This window comes from Tachysurus fulvidraco, chromosome 3 (assembly GCF_022655615.1).
Source record: "Tachysurus fulvidraco isolate hzauxx_2018 chromosome 3, HZAU_PFXX_2.0, whole genome shotgun sequence".
Lineage (NCBI taxonomy): Eukaryota > Metazoa > Chordata > Actinopteri > Siluriformes > Bagridae > Tachysurus > Tachysurus fulvidraco.
Genome location: NC_062520.1, coordinates 7,316,325 through 7,332,845, shown reverse-complemented (window position 1 = coordinate 7,332,845; position 16,521 = coordinate 7,316,325). Strand labels below are relative to the sequence as shown.

General features: G+C 40.8%; 2 protein-coding genes across 7 annotated transcripts in view; one reads left to right on the top strand and one right to left on the bottom strand.

Moving 5' to 3' along the window:
• Positions 1 to 1,844, top strand: part of LOC113644388 (NEDD4-like E3 ubiquitin-protein ligase WWP1) — a 40,420-nt gene extending 38,576 nt beyond the window's left edge. For all 6 annotated transcript variants that reach the window (XM_027149183.2, XM_027149181.2, XM_027149182.2 and 3 more), the window contains one exon: positions 1 to 1,844. This exon is cut by the window's left edge and continues 909 nt beyond it. The gene's annotated coding sequence lies outside the window, so the exon portion shown is untranslated.
• A 2,908-nt stretch (positions 1,845 to 4,752) lies between these two features.
• rmdn1 (regulator of microtubule dynamics 1) lies at positions 4,753 to 16,284 on the bottom strand. The gene is made up of 10 exons (XM_027149958.2): positions 16,075 to 16,284; positions 13,447 to 13,552; positions 13,202 to 13,289; positions 7,848 to 8,007; positions 7,660 to 7,749; positions 7,438 to 7,493; positions 7,249 to 7,336; positions 5,540 to 5,570; positions 5,277 to 5,410; positions 4,753 to 4,918 (listed from the first exon to the last, which is right to left on the bottom strand). The coding sequence occupies exons 1-10, from the start codon at positions 16,168 to 16,170 to the stop codon at positions 4,874 to 4,876; spliced, it is 894 nt and encodes a 297-aa protein (XP_027005759.1). The 5' UTR covers positions 16,171 to 16,284; the 3' UTR covers positions 4,753 to 4,873.
• Positions 16,285 to 16,521: the final 237 nt, after the last annotated feature.

Sequence of the window (16,521 nt, the reverse complement as noted above, 5' to 3'; positions counted from 1 at the left end):
AGATCCATCGTTAGACTACTGCGGAGACCGGAACGATTTTTATTTTTAGCATAATTAGAGAAGCTAGAAGGCTGAGCGAAAACGCTGCTGCTTGAAACGTCTACCGTCGTTCACTCGGCTTTTAGGAATCAAGTTTTAAATCCGACCAGATTTTTTTTTTCCTCTGAAGCAGAAACAATGAATTGCAGATTCATCAGATCGTTAGATTAGAGAATCGGATTCGGACGCACGTCGGAATCCTCGTGTTCATCGACATGCTTGTGGGGACTGACCACAAGATCACTGTGGCAAAAAAATCACTGTGTCCTGAGCTGTGAGGATGTGAAATGTGAAAGGAAAACTCCACCCTGTAAAGAAATCCCAGTTTGAGTCTCTTTCAAAGCAGTGGGATTTATTCCCTCGCTTCATCTGTAGCTAAAGAGAGCGATGCAGCGGCGCTTTAATCCTTTTCTTCAATCCTGTCTTTAATCCGCTCTCTTACTCGTCTGTATACTCTGTTTAAACAGATCAGCTTCCAAAGCTTCTGCTTCCATGCTAGATACTAAACACCACAAAGCCATCGTCATCTTATAGATCACCACCCAGCAGATTCCAGCCTTTGTGCCGAGGTTTGCACTACTTCATCTCGAGAATATGAGAGTGCTGGAAATTGGTGATCCGGAAGATCCTGCTATTTCGCTTTAAGAAGCAATATCGGAGTTATCCCGTGCAACTGAGGTTTTTTCTCCTTGTTAAAATGCCAGGGGCACGGTGGCTTAGTGCTTAGCACGTTCGCCTCACACCTCCAGGGTTGGGGGTTGGATTCCCGCCTCCGCCTTGTGTGTGTGGAGTTTGCATGTTCCCCCCGTGCCTCGGGGGTTTCCTCCGGGTACTTTGGTTTCCTCCCCGGTCCAAAGACATGCATGGTAGGTTGATTGGCATCTCTGGAAAATTGTCCGGAGTGTGTGAGTGAATGAGAGTGTGTGTGTGCCCTGTGATGGGTTGGCACTCCATCCAGGGTGTATCCTGCCTTGATGCCCGATGACGCCTGAGATGGCTCCCCGTGACCCGAGTAGTTCAGGCAGAGAAAATTGATCACATTACAGACAGATTCATTGAAGTCACTGACACTTTATTATTATTATTATTATTATGTCTACAATAAAATGTTACTTTTACACCACAGGGAGGCACAGGCTCCCCGTGACCCGAGGTAGTTCAGATAAGCGGTAGAAAATGAATGAATGAATGTTAAAATGCCCAGCATTGTCCCCTTGTGATTTTGGCGAGGAAGACAAACCTCATAAGTCTCACAGGAATAATAATAAACGCACCACAGCCCAAAACAACACATTTCAGGATGGAGTTTTCCTTTCTGTAAATCGACCCTTAACAGACCACCATGCACTTGCTCTCAATGGCCAACAGCCATGGGTTTGTCTTGGACATCTAGTTTTTGACACCTGTGTGTGTGTGTGTGTGTGTGTGTGTGTCTCAAGCCTCTATGCCAGGCTTTCACAGCTCTACTCATCTTACCTCTGTTTCCTTACATTTATTCCTCACCCGTATTTTTTATTTTTATTTTTTTTCATCGACGACGCGAACACACAGATCGTGAAAAACAGCTACAATAGCAAACACTGAACATTTCCGACTGTGGAGTACGAAGCTTGAAACTAAAAACGATGTAACTAACCGACGTCACTTTTTAACTTGTTCAAGTTTGTTAAATGAGGATGAAATGTTGCCATTTACAAAACGGGAAAAAATCCATTGTACCCTCATTTAAAAAAAAAAAACAACTGAAATGCCAGTATGTGATTATTTGTGCATTAGAAATAAAGACATTTTCTATTTAAGCAAGAGCATAGATTTTAAAATGTTTCTTTTTAAAGTTTGTGCAGTGTATTGTGTATTTTTTACTTACGTTTTCTTATATTTTACAACAAAGGGTTAAGGGCCTGGCTCAGGGGCCCAGGCAGTGGAGGTGGAACTGGAATTTTAGCTTGCAACCTTCCGGTGCAATCCGACACCTTGGCCATTATGGTACCATATATGCCTCTTTTCCACCGGGAACCTTCTAAGAACCGGTTTGCCTTTCCATCGGCTATAGAGCCGTCACAGAGCCGAGTCTGACGTCACTGTATACGTGTCACGTGTCCCAGCAACGTTAGCGCAGCAGCGGTAAACACGACATCAACAATGGTGGATGTTCCTTTACTGTTAATGCTCATGGCTTTGTGAACCTACATTGGCATCTAAACACGGTGAATCCAACGTGTACGTGCAGCTCCGTGTACTCTGTATAAACGGAGGTTGTAATCGAGAAAGTACATAACGTTATTTTATCATTAACACAGAAATAAGTTAGCCTTAACATGTAGCTACCTACTATCATGTGTGCTGATAATTGATCATATTGCGGTAAAGTGAAAGTGTATTAAACATTAGTAAACTTTAGGTACATTATCAAAGGTGCTAACACTAGCCCCGCCCCCAGCTCCCGACACAAGCGGTTCTTAAGTCTAGACCAGCAACGTTTTGGTGCTACTTAAGAACCACTTTTCCTGGTTCAGAGCCGGTGCTTTGGCTGTCGAAAAAGAAAGAACTGGTTCTAAATTAGGCTCCGAACCAGCACTCAAACTGCCTCGGTGGAAAAGGGGCATCAGTGGATTCGGAAAGTATTCAGACCCCCTTCATGTCTTTAATTTTGTTATGCTGCAGTCTTTTTTTTTCACCCCTCCTTAATTTACACCCCATAATGACAAAGTGAAAACAAAATTCTAAAATTTTTTAAATGTATTAAAAAAAAAATACCGTAATGTCACAAGAGATCAGACTCTCGGACACAGCACTTTAATTTAGCTCAGGTGCTTCCCATGTCTCTTGCTGGTTGCTGAGATGTTTCTACACCTTGATTCGTGTGTACCTGTGGTAAATTAAACTGGTTTGACATAATATGGAAAGGCACACACCTCTCTATAGAAAACCTCAGCTGACAATGAATATCGGAGCTAAAAACAAGGTCACTGCCGAACAGCCTGCAGAGCTCTGAGACAGGATTGTTGCAATTTATAGATCTGGGGAGGATTCTTTTGGTCTGATGAAACCAAAATGTAACTGGTTGTCCTCAATAATAAACGTTATGTCTGGAGGAAACCAGGCCCTGCTCATCACCTGCCCAATACCATTCCAACAGTGAAGCATGGTGGTGGCAGCAGCAGGGACTAAGAGACTGGTCAGAGTTAAGGGAAAACTGAATGGAGCAAAGTACAAAGATATCTTCAATAAAATCCTGCTCAGGACCTCAAACTGGGCCAAAGGTTCACCTTCCAACATGACAATAACACCCAGCCAAGATGATACATTAATGGCTTAGTGACAACTCTGTGAATGTCCTAGAGTGCCCCAGCCAGAGCCCTGACTTTGAACCCTAGTGAATATCTCTGGAAAGACCTGAAAATGGCTGCCATCGACAGTCCCCATCCAACCAGACTGAGCTTGAGGGGATTTGCAAAGAAGAACGGCAGAAATTCCACCAATCCAGGTATGCAAAGCCTGTTGAGGCATACGAGAAAAGACTCCAGGCTGAAATTGCTGCCAGGAGTGCTTTAATGAAAACTTATGTACATGTAATAGTTCAGCTTTTTCTGCTCTGTCATTATGAGGTAGAGAAAAGGAATTTGAACAATAGTAGTATCAGGCTGCAACATAACAAAATTGACAAAATGGAAGAGGGTCTGAATATTTCATTCCAGATTCATACCTCTTTGCTGTTATAATAAGCTCGTCTCATGTCTGAGATGGCTTTCCACCTGATGTTGGAGCTTGGCTGTGAGGATTTCTGTTCATTCAGCCATGATGTGTGAGGAGTTCTGGGGATCAGTCTGTGTACCAGTTCATCCAAAAAGTGTTCAGTGGGGTTGAGTCAGAATCAGGACACTCAAGTTCATCCACTAACTTTGACACACTGTGTTTTCATGGAGCTTTGTGCACTGGGGAATTGGCATGCTGAAATATTTCTGAGCCTATCAAAATTAAAAAATTAAAAAACACAAGTGTATAGAATGGCTTTATATGCTGTAACATTACAGTGTTCCAAATGTTTCCAGAAGATTGCGAGTCTGAATCCCAAGTCCACCAAGCCGCCACTACTGGGCCCCTGACTAAGACCCTTAACCCCTTATTTGCTCAGTTGTATAAATGAGATAAAAGTACGTTGCTCTGGATAAGGGCATCCGACAAATGCTGTAAATGAAATGTCAATGCTTGCGGGAAGATCCACAAACAGGTGTCATGGTCAGGTGTCCACAAACCATTTCCATATATTGTATAAGATGGAAAAGGCCCCTATGGATATTCTGTCTAAAAGTACTCGTATTTAATTTAATCAACTTGTGCTGAATATAAGGGGGACACGTTTAGTGGTTAGCATGTTCGCCTCACACCTCCAGGGTTGGGGATTCGATTCCCACCTCTACCTTGTGTGTGTGGAGTTTGCATGTTCTCCCCGTGACTCGGGGGTTTCCTCCGGGTACTCCGGTTTCCTCCCCCGGTCCAAAGACACAAAGACATGCATGGTAGGTTGATTGGCATCTCTGGAAAATTGTCCGTAGTGTGTGATTGCGTGAGTGAATGAGAGTGTGTGTGTGCCCTGTGATGGGTTGGCACTCCATCCAGGGTGTATCCTGCCTTGATGCTCGATGACGCCTGAGATGGCTCCCCGTGACCCGAGTAGTTCAGGCAGAGAAAATTGATCACATTACAGACAGATTCATTGAAGTCACTGACACTTTATTATTATTATTATGTCTACAATAAAATGTTACTTGTTCCCTGTTAAGGCCATTGCAAATTAAATCTAAGGAGCTAGTTGTGGTGTTGATGGATCCTTTCAGCTGTTTAGCTGCTTAAGGAGATCGAGTGCTTCTTTGTGAACCTGTTGGGAATCAAAATGGTAAATAAATAATTTTAGAGGGGGGGGGATGTGTATGATTATGCAATAAAACATGTTAGGTGTACTCTTGTAGGAGAATAATCAACAATAGAAATCTTCCTGAAGTGAATTATTTCCCAGAGATTTGCCACTGATGACAATTTTTATTTATTTAGGATTAACGTTTAAGGTTGTGAAGGTAATAATTGACCACATGAGTATAAATCAGGGCTCTGAATTACAGTCATCACTACTGTCGGTGCTGCTGTAATGGAAAACAAATCAATACGTTCCGACCAATCGGATTCAAGAATTCAGCAGCACTGTGATATGTCTATTTTACTCTAATGAGTTTTCCAACCTGTTTATCCTCTTCTGTAATGGCAGGATAGTCCCGTGCTTTGTTAAGCCAAAGAAGAGCTTTCCCCTGGTCCTTCAGCATGCTGTATGTCTTCCCAAGCATCAAAAGATTCTTGCTATAGAAGTTTGGGTCCACTAAAAATATTCGAGAAAGGGAAAATTTTTTTTTTTTGTCTTTAGCTACTATCATTAATATGCTGTGGGTTAAATATCTAAGTTATTGAATAAATATCTTGAATAAACTGAAAGGTGTTGGTACTGTACCTTCTTCAGCTTTCAGAAAAAACGCCAAGGCCTATTAATCAAAAAACGTATGCTCAGACCAGAGGTACGGTGTCTCGCAGAAGTTATTCTTTCAATTTTCTAGTGTTCGAACCTGGAACCAAAATGGACTTCATTGACATAATATCATGAAACTATACAAAATTATAACCCATAATGCTGAGGCCTGGGGTAATAATTCTTCACCCTCACTTTTCACTGCTGTGGTCTAATTAGTTGAAGACTTAATTAGTCAGAATGGCAACCATGAGGCCAGTGCAGACTGTGAAGGGGCTGAAGAGCTCCAAAGCACAGACAGAAGTTGTTGTTTACAGGACAACCGACAGCCTGGACACTTTACAAACCTGGGTTTAATGGAGGGGAGGTGAGCCATATGAAATCCAGTTTGGAGTTGCCAAAGTTGTGGTGAAGAAAGAGCTGAGCCGCAAGGCGAAGCTTTCTTTTTACCAGTCGATCTACGTTCCTACCCTCACCTATGGTCATGAGCTTTGGGTCATGACCAAAAGGACAAGATCCCGGATACAGGCGTCCTAAATGAGTTTCCTCCGTAGGGTGGCTGGGCGCTCCCTTAAAGATAGGGTGAGGAACTCGGTCACTCGGGAGGAGCTCAGAGTAGAGCCGCTGCTCCTCCACATCGAGAGGAGTCAGCTGAGGTGGCTCGGGCATCTGTTTTGGATGCCTCCTGGACACCTCCCTGGGAGGTGTTCCGGGCATGTCCAACCGGGAGGAGGCCCAGGGGAAGACCTAGGACATGCTGGAGGGACTATGCCCGGGAAGAGCTGAAGGAAGTGTCTGGGGAGAGGGAAGTCTGGGCATCCCTGCTTAGTCTGCTGCCCCCACGACCCGGCCCCGGATAAAGCGGTAGAAGATGGATGGATGGATGGAGTTGCCAAAAAGGCATTGTGGAAAATCGGTAAACATTGTGTGGTGGAAACTGGCATGATGAGAACAAAACTTTTTACCCTTGAAACAATCTGCAGAAACCCAACATTACTCATCACTCTGAAGCATGGTGGTGGTAGCATTATGTTATAGATATTAGTTTCATGAGGGGGGACACGGTGGCTTAGTGGTTAGCATGTTCACCTCACCCCTCCAGCGTGGGGGTTCGTTTCCCGCCTCCGCCTTGTGTGTGTGTGGAGTTTGCATGTTCTCCCCGTGCCTCGGGGGTTTCCTCTGGGTTCTCCGGTTTCCTCTCCCGGTACAAAGACATGCATGATAGGTTTGTCTATAGTGTGTGTGTGTGTGTGTGTGTGAGTGAATGAGTGTGTGTGTGCCCTGAGATGGGTTGGCACTCCATCCAGGGTGTATCCTGCCTCGATGCCCGATGACGCCTGAGATAGGCACAGGCTCCCCGTGACCCGAGGTAGTTCTGATAAGCGGTAGAAAATGAACGAATGAATATTAGTTTCATCAGCAGGAACTGGGAAATTGGACAAAATACAAAGCAATCCTTGCACAAACCCTGGTCTGGTCTGCAAGAGACTTGAGAATAGGGCAGAAGTCAGTTTAATCAAAGCCCAGACTACAGCCCATTTAAGAAGTCCATTTTAATTCCAGGTTGTTAAAAGCACAGATTTTAAAAAAACAGGAATTTTTTTTCCAAATATTCTTATTTGTCAGACGTAGATTTTCTCTTTATACTGAAGTGGTGATAAAATGTCTAGAAGTAGTTCTGCTTAGAATTTTACCTCTTCATATGTCGCAGTCGGTGGCGATGCGAATAGAACCGCGGCGACTTTACGCTGGTACCATGGCAATTCAGCAAAGGCAAAATACCTGAGGAAGAAACAAACAAATCCAACCTGATCTCAGCCATGTTCTCTTCCACCGTATCCATCAAGTGATGATTCTTCATCCAGCAGCAGCCATGAACTTACCAATATCCCAGAATATGGAAAGAAGTGGCATCTTTTGGATTTAGCTCAACTGCCCTCTGTGTATAAAAAACACACACATTCCTAATTTTTGCATGCTTTAAATTATGCATACAGAAAAACCCAGAAATATTGGCACCCTACATGAAAATCAATAACGACATAGTGATATGGCAGAAGAGTAGTTTTACTTCTTGTCTAAGTTTCAGAGCATGGACGCCTTACCTCTAAATGCTCCCTGATGATGACGGAATTTCCGATTTTAACTTTGACCCCTTCGTATTCTCCTACATCACTTAAGCAGATAGCATACCACTTAAAAAAAAAAGAAGAAAAGGGAGTTTTTTGTTTTGTTTTTTTTCCCATGAAAAGCAAGAATAATTAAAAAGCTAACACTAAAGCAGGTGTCGTACTTTGTGTGCAGCAAAGCAGGCTTCATTTTTCTCCAGTGCTTTTTTGGAATAGTCCAATGCCTCATAGGTGAGTTTTTTCTTCTGGTCAGCCGTGATGTGCGGCAACAACGAGAGGTCACGTGACGCTCGAGCAAGCCTCCACAGAAATTCTGCATCATCGCTAATGACAGAGAGGAGCAAACAAAACATTAGGACTTTGCACAGCACACACTGAACACATTTACAGCATTTGGCGTAAATTAACAGAGGTTCACTGAGTTACAGACTCAGGATACCATCAATTCTGTTCAGGGCTTTTTTAAAGTGACGTGACGTACGGCTAAGTACGGTGACCCATACTCAGAATTCGTTCTCTGCATTTAACCCGTCCAAAGTGCACAGCACAGTACACAGCAGTGAACACACACACACACACACACACACACACACCGTGAACACACCCCAGGGGAGCAGTGGGGGGGGTTCGTGCCTTGCTCAAGGGCACCTCAGTTGTGGTATTGTCGGCCTGAGACTCGAACCCACAACCTTAGGGTTAGGAGTCAAACTCTCTAACCATTAGGCCACGACTTCCCTTAATATACACATAAAGCAAACAGTGAAAATATGGGCTAGTTTAAGTGTTTCAGGAAGAGGAACTCCTTCACTCATCTTTTGAAGACGGTGTTCAGACATCTAGGGGAAGTTCATTCCACCACCCCGGTGCCAGAACAGAGTCGATGTGTGCCTAACTCTTACCCCGAGAGATGGTGGGACCAGTAGAGCAGGCGATTTTAAGCATTCGATTCATGTGATTTCTGGGTTAAAGGTAATAACGGGGCATCAATTTTGCCTCGTTTGATGTTTATGGAGGTTTGTATGACCATCACCTAGTTAGACTGTATCGAATTGAGTGTCTTGAATTATTGGAAATGGGATTTTTTTCTTTTCAAGCAATCACATACACAACCATACACACTAAATAAAGATGCATAGAAATGCCTTTTTCAACTCTCTGCGAAAATAAAATTAGTGGCAGAAGCTGTAAGACTGTATTTTGTTTATAGCACAAGTCTGTGCAATAAACAGTGCTGATCTTTTAGCTTTTTGTATGTTTGCCTCAATTATGATTCAGATCATCGAATTTGAATACTAGACAAAGATAAAGAAATACGAAATGCAGTTTTTAAATTATGACATCATTTATTAAGGGGAAAAAAAAGCTGTTCAAACCTGTCTGAGCCTGTGTGAAAAAGTAACTGCCCCCTAAACCTAATAACCCGTTGTGCACCTTTGGTGGCAATAACTCAAAGTGTTTGTGATAACTGGCAATGAGTCTTTCATATCGCTGTGGAGGAGTTTTAGCCCACTCTATATTGCAGAATCGTTGTAATTCGTCCGGACTTTGACTAGGCCACTAAAAAACAACCTTAATTCATTTATTCATCTCATTTCACTCAGAGGTGAACTTGCTGGTGTGTTTTGGATCCTTTTCCTGCTTCAGAACCCAAGTGCTCTTGGCTACTTTTTCACCGGAGGTTAATTTGCAGAAGAGCATTGATGTTGAAGTGGAGACTTTTTTTTTTTCGCTGCCATTTATTTTTTCCGCTACCTCATCTCTTCTCGGCGAATTTGGTACGCTGCCACCTGAACATTCGACGTACTTCACTGTGCTAAAAAAAAGAAAAAGAAAAAAGCTCTGGCCTTTTAATTGACTAATTAGCCTCTTTTCCATCACTTGGAGGTGGTGCCTTTAGGGGGATTTTGCAGAGTGTGAGATCTCACGACCCCATTTTGTGCCCCTGGGGTTAAGAATCCAGTCCAGTCCTTTTCTTTTTCCTATCTCTTTACCCCATTCCAATTTTTCCTTTTACTTTCTCATTTTTTTCTTTTCCATTTCTTTTTATTTTCCCATTTCCCTTTCCTTTTTTTCATCCTTTCCAACTGAAGGTCTTAATAAATTCAGATTTTTACAATGCTTAACTTTTTGAGAGATTTTACTAATCCAGTTTTCCATTTTTCTTTTTTAATTGTTATTAATTTTACTAATCGGTCAGCGTTATATGAATCAAAATGTTTCGAGCTTTGACAAGAGTATATCCATATCCTTAAACTTTCCCAGGTCTCGAACTGATTAGAGATTAAATCTAGATCTCGTGTCTGTCTGTTGGGTTACATTAGTAACCTGAGCAAGTTCCAGAAGCCACTAAAATACCTCCTCTTTTTTATGCAGAATTTCTTTGCTGCCAGCTCTGAGGGTACTAAAGGACGTCGCCTGAAAGTAAACACTCCTCTGGACCTGAAAGTAAACACTCCTCTGACTGTCTGGCATCAAACACACTGATAAAAAAAAATGTCAAGATGTTAAAATGGCAAGATTTTGTATTAAAAAAAAAAAAATTAAACCCAGATAAATCTAGGACTAAATCAACTTTTTAACGTTTAAACCAACGTCAGTGTGAAATTAGAAACATTTCAGGTGAAAAACAAAAACGTTACTATAACCTACCTGCGTAATCAACAAAAAAAAGATAAACGTTTTATAATTGGAGGTGTGGCTGTGTTCAGGATAATCCAATCACCTCCAATCATAACAGATCATCAGATAAATATATTTTGTCTATTTATCTTCTACTGGTCAGTCTTTTTTTATTTTTCATTACCTCTATTTTGCACAACGGCTTACACCAGGGGTGTCAAACTCAAATTCACAGTGGGCCAAAATCTAAAACTGAGATAAAGTCACGGGCCAAACTGAATATTTATCGAAAAATGAACTGCAACTGATTTGTAATGTTCAACCTTTTTCATATGGAAACAAACTTTAGTTTTGCTTAAATACAGGATTTGGAACAACCAGAGCTTGATATTACAAACACATAAGAAAATTAATTTGAAATAAAAGCCACATCGGCACTTTTTGATAAATTCTCCCTTATTAAAGGGCCGGGCAGATTTTGCAATCTCTGCTGCCACAATAAAGTTTTACAGCCTTTACAGCAGCTTCACTTTTTATTTTGCTTTCATGAACATAGTCTGCCGGGAAACCAGACTTTTTTCCATCTCCTCCGCCTTCTGGAGCTTCTGTTTTACATCCAGGTCCTTATACATCTCATAATGTTTCGTTTCATAGTGTCTTCTTATGTTATATTCTTTCTTTACAGACACGTTAGCTCCGTCAGCACACAAGACAAACAGGTCTGTCCTTTATATTCGTACATTACATTCGTCCATCTTTCATTTGGCCATTTTTGTGGAGGGTGGAATTAACTTGCCCGGTGTGACTGTAACATGGTTGTTAACGACTGTCAACAGAGAATGAGGGCCGCTTGCTGTTCATGACTACGCGTCAATACAGTGGCAAGGCATTCTGGGATTTGTAGTATTAGCGGAGCATGCGGCTAGTCAGCTGTAATGCACATTTGATATGATCTCGTGGGCCAAATATAATTACACCGCAGGCCAGAGTTTGACACCCCTGACTTACACTGTACCTAATTATGTTGGCTTTGTAGAAGCCAACATTCTGTTTTCCTATTTAAGCTTAGACAAAAATGATCCGAGTTCCGGTACTTCCGGTACCGGGTCTCAAAGTGGACTTTTTTCCCATAGACTCCCATTATAAACTTTGGAGGTTTATAACTCACCAATCTTTCGAACTATCTACACCAAACTCAGCCAGGTCCTTTAGGGTGATACTCTGAACAAAGGTTTAAATTGGTGTACCGACTGGCCTTTCGGTTGTCCCGCAGCCCCGCCCCCAAAATACGCAAAATCCAAAAACTTTTTACAACATTGACATGTCATATATCAAAATACTCAAAACAATGAGGGGAACTTCCTCGCAGGTATTCTGATGATCTCACAAGCTTGTCTCCACTTACCGCCAAATGTTTTGGCACCCTAGCTTTCTGTCTACTTGCTTCCAAAAGTAACACTGACCCTTATGTCCACTCGCCTCCAAAAAGCCCCGGCCTTTGCGAATACTTGCATCATCAAAGCCAACATCAAAGTTTGTTGCGACAAACTTTACAAATCTAGTTCTATTTGACCTCTTTTATCTTTTTTACTTTATTTAACCCAGCCCTAATTGACACTACTCTATATGATTCTTTTATAACACAGACAGACATAAAAAAAACATTTCACTGCATGTCGTACACTGCATGCGTATGTGACCAATAAAATTGTAATTTCCTGTTCAGTAGTAACCCTTCAGCATAGTAATCCTCCTGAACATACAGCATTCTGATTAGAACGATTCTGATTAACCCCAAATAAAGATCAGCTGTTTGTTTCCGAGTTCCTTCACATCCTTTTGGATTCGGCTGACTGTTAAAGCTACGATCTTCAAACAGCTTAAATTTTTTTAAAACATTAGATGTACCATGAAACAGTGAACATCAACAAATAGAGAAAATGAAGCAAGACAGTGACAACAAGTTTAAATCGAGTTTTTTTTCACCTAAGTCTTGCTCACTGGGTATAAATATAAATTTCTATTTTTAATTTCTATTGTCGTTTGTATCCAGAATTTTTATAAGTTTGCAAATCTGTTTTAAGACAATGATCACTGAAGAAATCGCTACACAAATGAAATGAAATTGAACTGAACTTTTATTGCCATTTACATTAAAGCTACTCTTTATCTCCAAGATACTAAAAAAGGTCATAGCACAGCAGTTATGCTCAGACCTCCATATGAATAACATGAAATGCACCAGTCAGGATTTAGGCCTCATCACTGCACAGAGACAGCACTGGTTAAAGTGGTAAATGACCTGCTACTCTCCTCTGACCTGGGAGCTTGGGACCCCCAGGTATAAATCCTTCATTCATTCATTTTCTACCACTTATCCGAACTTCTCAGGTCACGGGGAGCCTGTGAGGCTCAGGCTTCATCGGGCATCGAGGCACGATACACCCTGGACGGAGTGCCAACCCATCGCAGGGCACACACACACACTCTCATTCACTCACACAATCACACACTACGGACAATTTCCCAGAGATGCCAATCAACCTACCATGCATGTGTTTGGACCGGGGGAGAAAACCGGAGTACCCAGAGGAAACCACCGAGGCACGGGGAGGACATGCAAAATCCACACACACAAGGCGGAGGCGGGAATCGAACCCCTAACCCTGGAGGTGCGAGGCGAACGTGCTAACCACTAAGCCACCGTGCCCCCTCCAGGTATAAATATAAATGTCTATTTCAAACTTTTTAAGGTTTCTTCTGATTTTTTATGATTCTGCAAATCTGCTAGGAGAAAATGTCGACTGTTAAAATCGCTACAAAAAAGACGTTGAACTGAATTGTTGTTGAACTGAAATTTCATTCCTATTTTAGAAAAAAATACTAAGATATCACCTACCTGTCCTTATAGTGTAGCAGGAGCTGGTAAAGTTTCTCTGTTTCTCCACAGCTGTATAAATAATCAGCTTGTTCTACAACTTCCTCAGCTGGACAGAAGGAAAAAAAGGAGACACTGGAGTCAATTTCATTTGTCTCTAATTCATTTGTCTCTAATTCATTTGTCTAAGCATATTTCCTTTATCTTGTCATATCCTGTTCATGAATGTGAGCTTAGATATGTGTGTGTCATTTTTAAAGCTGTACCTTTGTCACGTGCAAACACCACAGTTGAACAAGATGATTTCCGGAGTGTTTCATATCCCAGATAAGATAGAGGAGGTACAGTGATGAGGAGCGCAGTATACCGGACCTAATGTTGGATTATAAAGCAACATCTTATGCAAACAGTGTGTGTGTGTGTACGTGTGCATGTGTGTGTGTATGTGCGTGTGTGTGTGTGCGTGTGTGTGTGTGCGTGTGTGTGTGTGTGCGTGTGTGTGTGTGTGTGTGCGTGTGCATGAGTGTGTGTGCGTGCGTGTGTGCGCGCGTGTGTGTGTGCACGTGTGTGTGGGCGTGTATGTGCGCGCGTGTGTGTGTGTGTGTGTGTGTGTGCGCGTGTGTGCGTGTGTGCGTGTGTGCGTGTGTGCGTGTGTGTGTGTGTGCATGTGTATGTATGTGTGTGTGTGTGCGTGTGTATGTGTATGCGAGCATGTGTGTGTATGCGTGTGTATACGTGTGTGTGTGTGTGTGTGTGCGTGTGCATGTGTGTGCGTGTGTGTGTGTGTGCGTGTGCGTGTGTGCGTGCGTGTGTGTGCATGTGTGTGTGTGTGTTCCAATCCCAGAGCCACCAAACTTCCACTCCTGGGCCACTGAGCAAGGCCCTTAACCCACAATTCCTCAGGTGTATAAATGTAAGTTGCTCTGGATTAATGGCGTCTGCCAAATGCTGTAAATGTAAATGTTCTAACAATTTTTACTTCAATTTAATCAGTCTATATTTTTAGTTTTACATTTTATTATGTGTTTTAATACAAATTCAGGGATTTAGTTTAGGAGAAAAAGTAAGGAGTAATGCTTTCAGCTTTATCTTATATTAAAAATGCCTAAAAAAGCTGAAACTATCTAAATTTTTCATTCAAAAATTCCAAAAAAAAACCTAAAGCAAGAGAAAATAAAGGGGTGAAAGATGAAATAGTACTGTAGAATAACAAAACAAAACAAAAAACATGTTAAACACCAAACAAAATAAAATAGGTAAAGAAGAAATGTTAAACATCTAACGAACAAAAAACAAGGAAAAAATAAGACCTGGCAGGATTTAAAAAAAAGATGAAGATTGTATTTTTTTTTTTTTTTTTTTTTTACAAAAACCTGTATTATCTGATTGAATTTCAGCAGTTAAAGTGAGGAGTAATGCAGCAGGAAACCCTGACAGGTTTTATACAGAATCTGGATTGTTTTTGATAAATAATTCCTAAAATATGATCTGAATTAATCATGTCTAAAAGTACACGAACACTTGTGAGGAATTGGGGAATAATGCAGTTAGGTTAAACAGAGACAAACAAGAAGCAAGAGAGAAGAAAAAAAGAAACTACTGGAAAAGTGTATTTATTGTTTTAACCTGAACTTGTCTTTTCTTTTAGTTATCAGTTTTAGACATCTTGACATTTTTACAGACACCTGAATTATTATTTTGTACATCAATAAACACTATTATTTTATCTGAATCTTACGGAAGTGTATTGCATTCACTTGAGTAAAAGAAATCTACTCTGTTTTTCTGAATTATCGACTTAATTATCTCAGAATTATGAAAATAATCTTCATGAAAAAAATTATTTTGCTCTGTTTTTCTGAATTAACGAGATCCCTTAAACTTGAAAGGCGGGACATGTTTACTTCCATGCAATCCACCTAAAATAGAGCTCCTGGCAGGATTTTGAGGGATCTCATTAATTCAGAAAAACAGAACAATTTTTTTTTTTTATGAAAAATGATCTCATAATTCTGAGATAATTAACTCATTAATTCAGAAAAAGAGAGTAGATTTTTTTTTCCTCAAGTGAATACAATACGCTTCCGTACAATCTGAAGTTCACAAACATTTGTTAAGAAGATAAAGTGAGGAGTTGATGTCCACTGACTACCCTTTAAATGACGAGTCTTTCTAGTTCTTTCCTGGTATTATTTTTTTCCCATTAATTTTTCTGGACAGCTTAAATATTTCACTACATCAGTTTTAGACCTATTTAGACATGCTGCAGAAACCTGGATTATACATTTGCTTCTATATTTTGATTATAAACTCCAAAAACCAGGGTGCAAATCATTTATCAGTCACACAAATGACCTGTTTGTGTGTTTCTCTTTTTATACTTTATTTTATGGGATATTTACATTTAGATTTGGCAGACACCCTTATCCAGAACGACTTACATCTTTATCTCTATTTTTATTTATACAACTGAGTAACTGAGGGTTAAGGGCCTCGCTCAGGGGCCCAGCAGTGGCAGCTTGGTGGACCTGGGAATTGAACTCACAACCTTCTGATTGGTCCAGCACCTTAACCACTAGGCTACCACATAATAAATTAATATAATAGATCATTTAAATGTAATAAATTAGATTATTTACTCGATTCTCCTGAAAGCGACCTTCAAGTTGGAGATTAATAATAATAATAATAAATAAATAAATAAATAAATAAAAAACAAACAAACAAACAAACAATCAGTAGCCCAGACTATAACGCGTGTCCATGTTTGTCATGTAAGGAATCAGAATCAGATCAGAATCAACATTAAGGTATAAAAGAGGCTGTAAGGACATGTACTGAGAGATGAAGTGACATTCAGTAGTCGGTGTATGTGGTGCTGCTGAAGGTCTTACTGAGCTCGCGCTCCTCCGGGACGTGGCGCAGCGTCGTCGCGTCATTCCGCTCGCCAGACGCGTGAAAGCCCTGAGCGGGGAGCCGCCGGTGGCCATGTGTCCACTAAAACAAGCCCGAAAAGTGCAAAGCGCCCCGGTTACATTGCTCTTTTAAACCACCTTCTACAATGTGAAACCAACCTTAGTGGCGGACAGAACTTCCGTGTTATGAGACGTAATCTAGAATAAAAGTTCAGACAAACTGTCAAGATCTATTTTATTTATTTATTTGTTTGTTTGTTTCTTTGTTTGTTTGTTTGTTTGTACATTTATTTATACATTTATTTATTTATACCTTTATACATTTATTTATACATTTATTTATACATTTAATTAATTTGATTTGTTTATTATCCATTTTATTTATTTATTTGTTTGTTTGTTTATTCATTCATTCATTCATTCATT

Excerpts from the sequence above, each read along its gene's own strand:
- rmdn1 (XM_027149958.2), bottom strand. The coding sequence starts at position 16,170 with ATGGCCACCGGCGGCTCCCCGCTCAGGGCTTTCACGCGTCTGGCGAGC. Across the intron at positions 8,008-13,201 it reads CTGCTACACTATAAGGACAG|CGATGATGCAGAATTTCTGT; the intron begins GTAGGTGATATC and ends CTCTGTCATTAG. Across the intron at positions 4,919-5,276 it reads TTACAGAAGAGGATAAACAG|GTTCACAAAGAAGCACTCGA; the intron begins GTTGGAAAACTC and ends GATTCCCAACAG.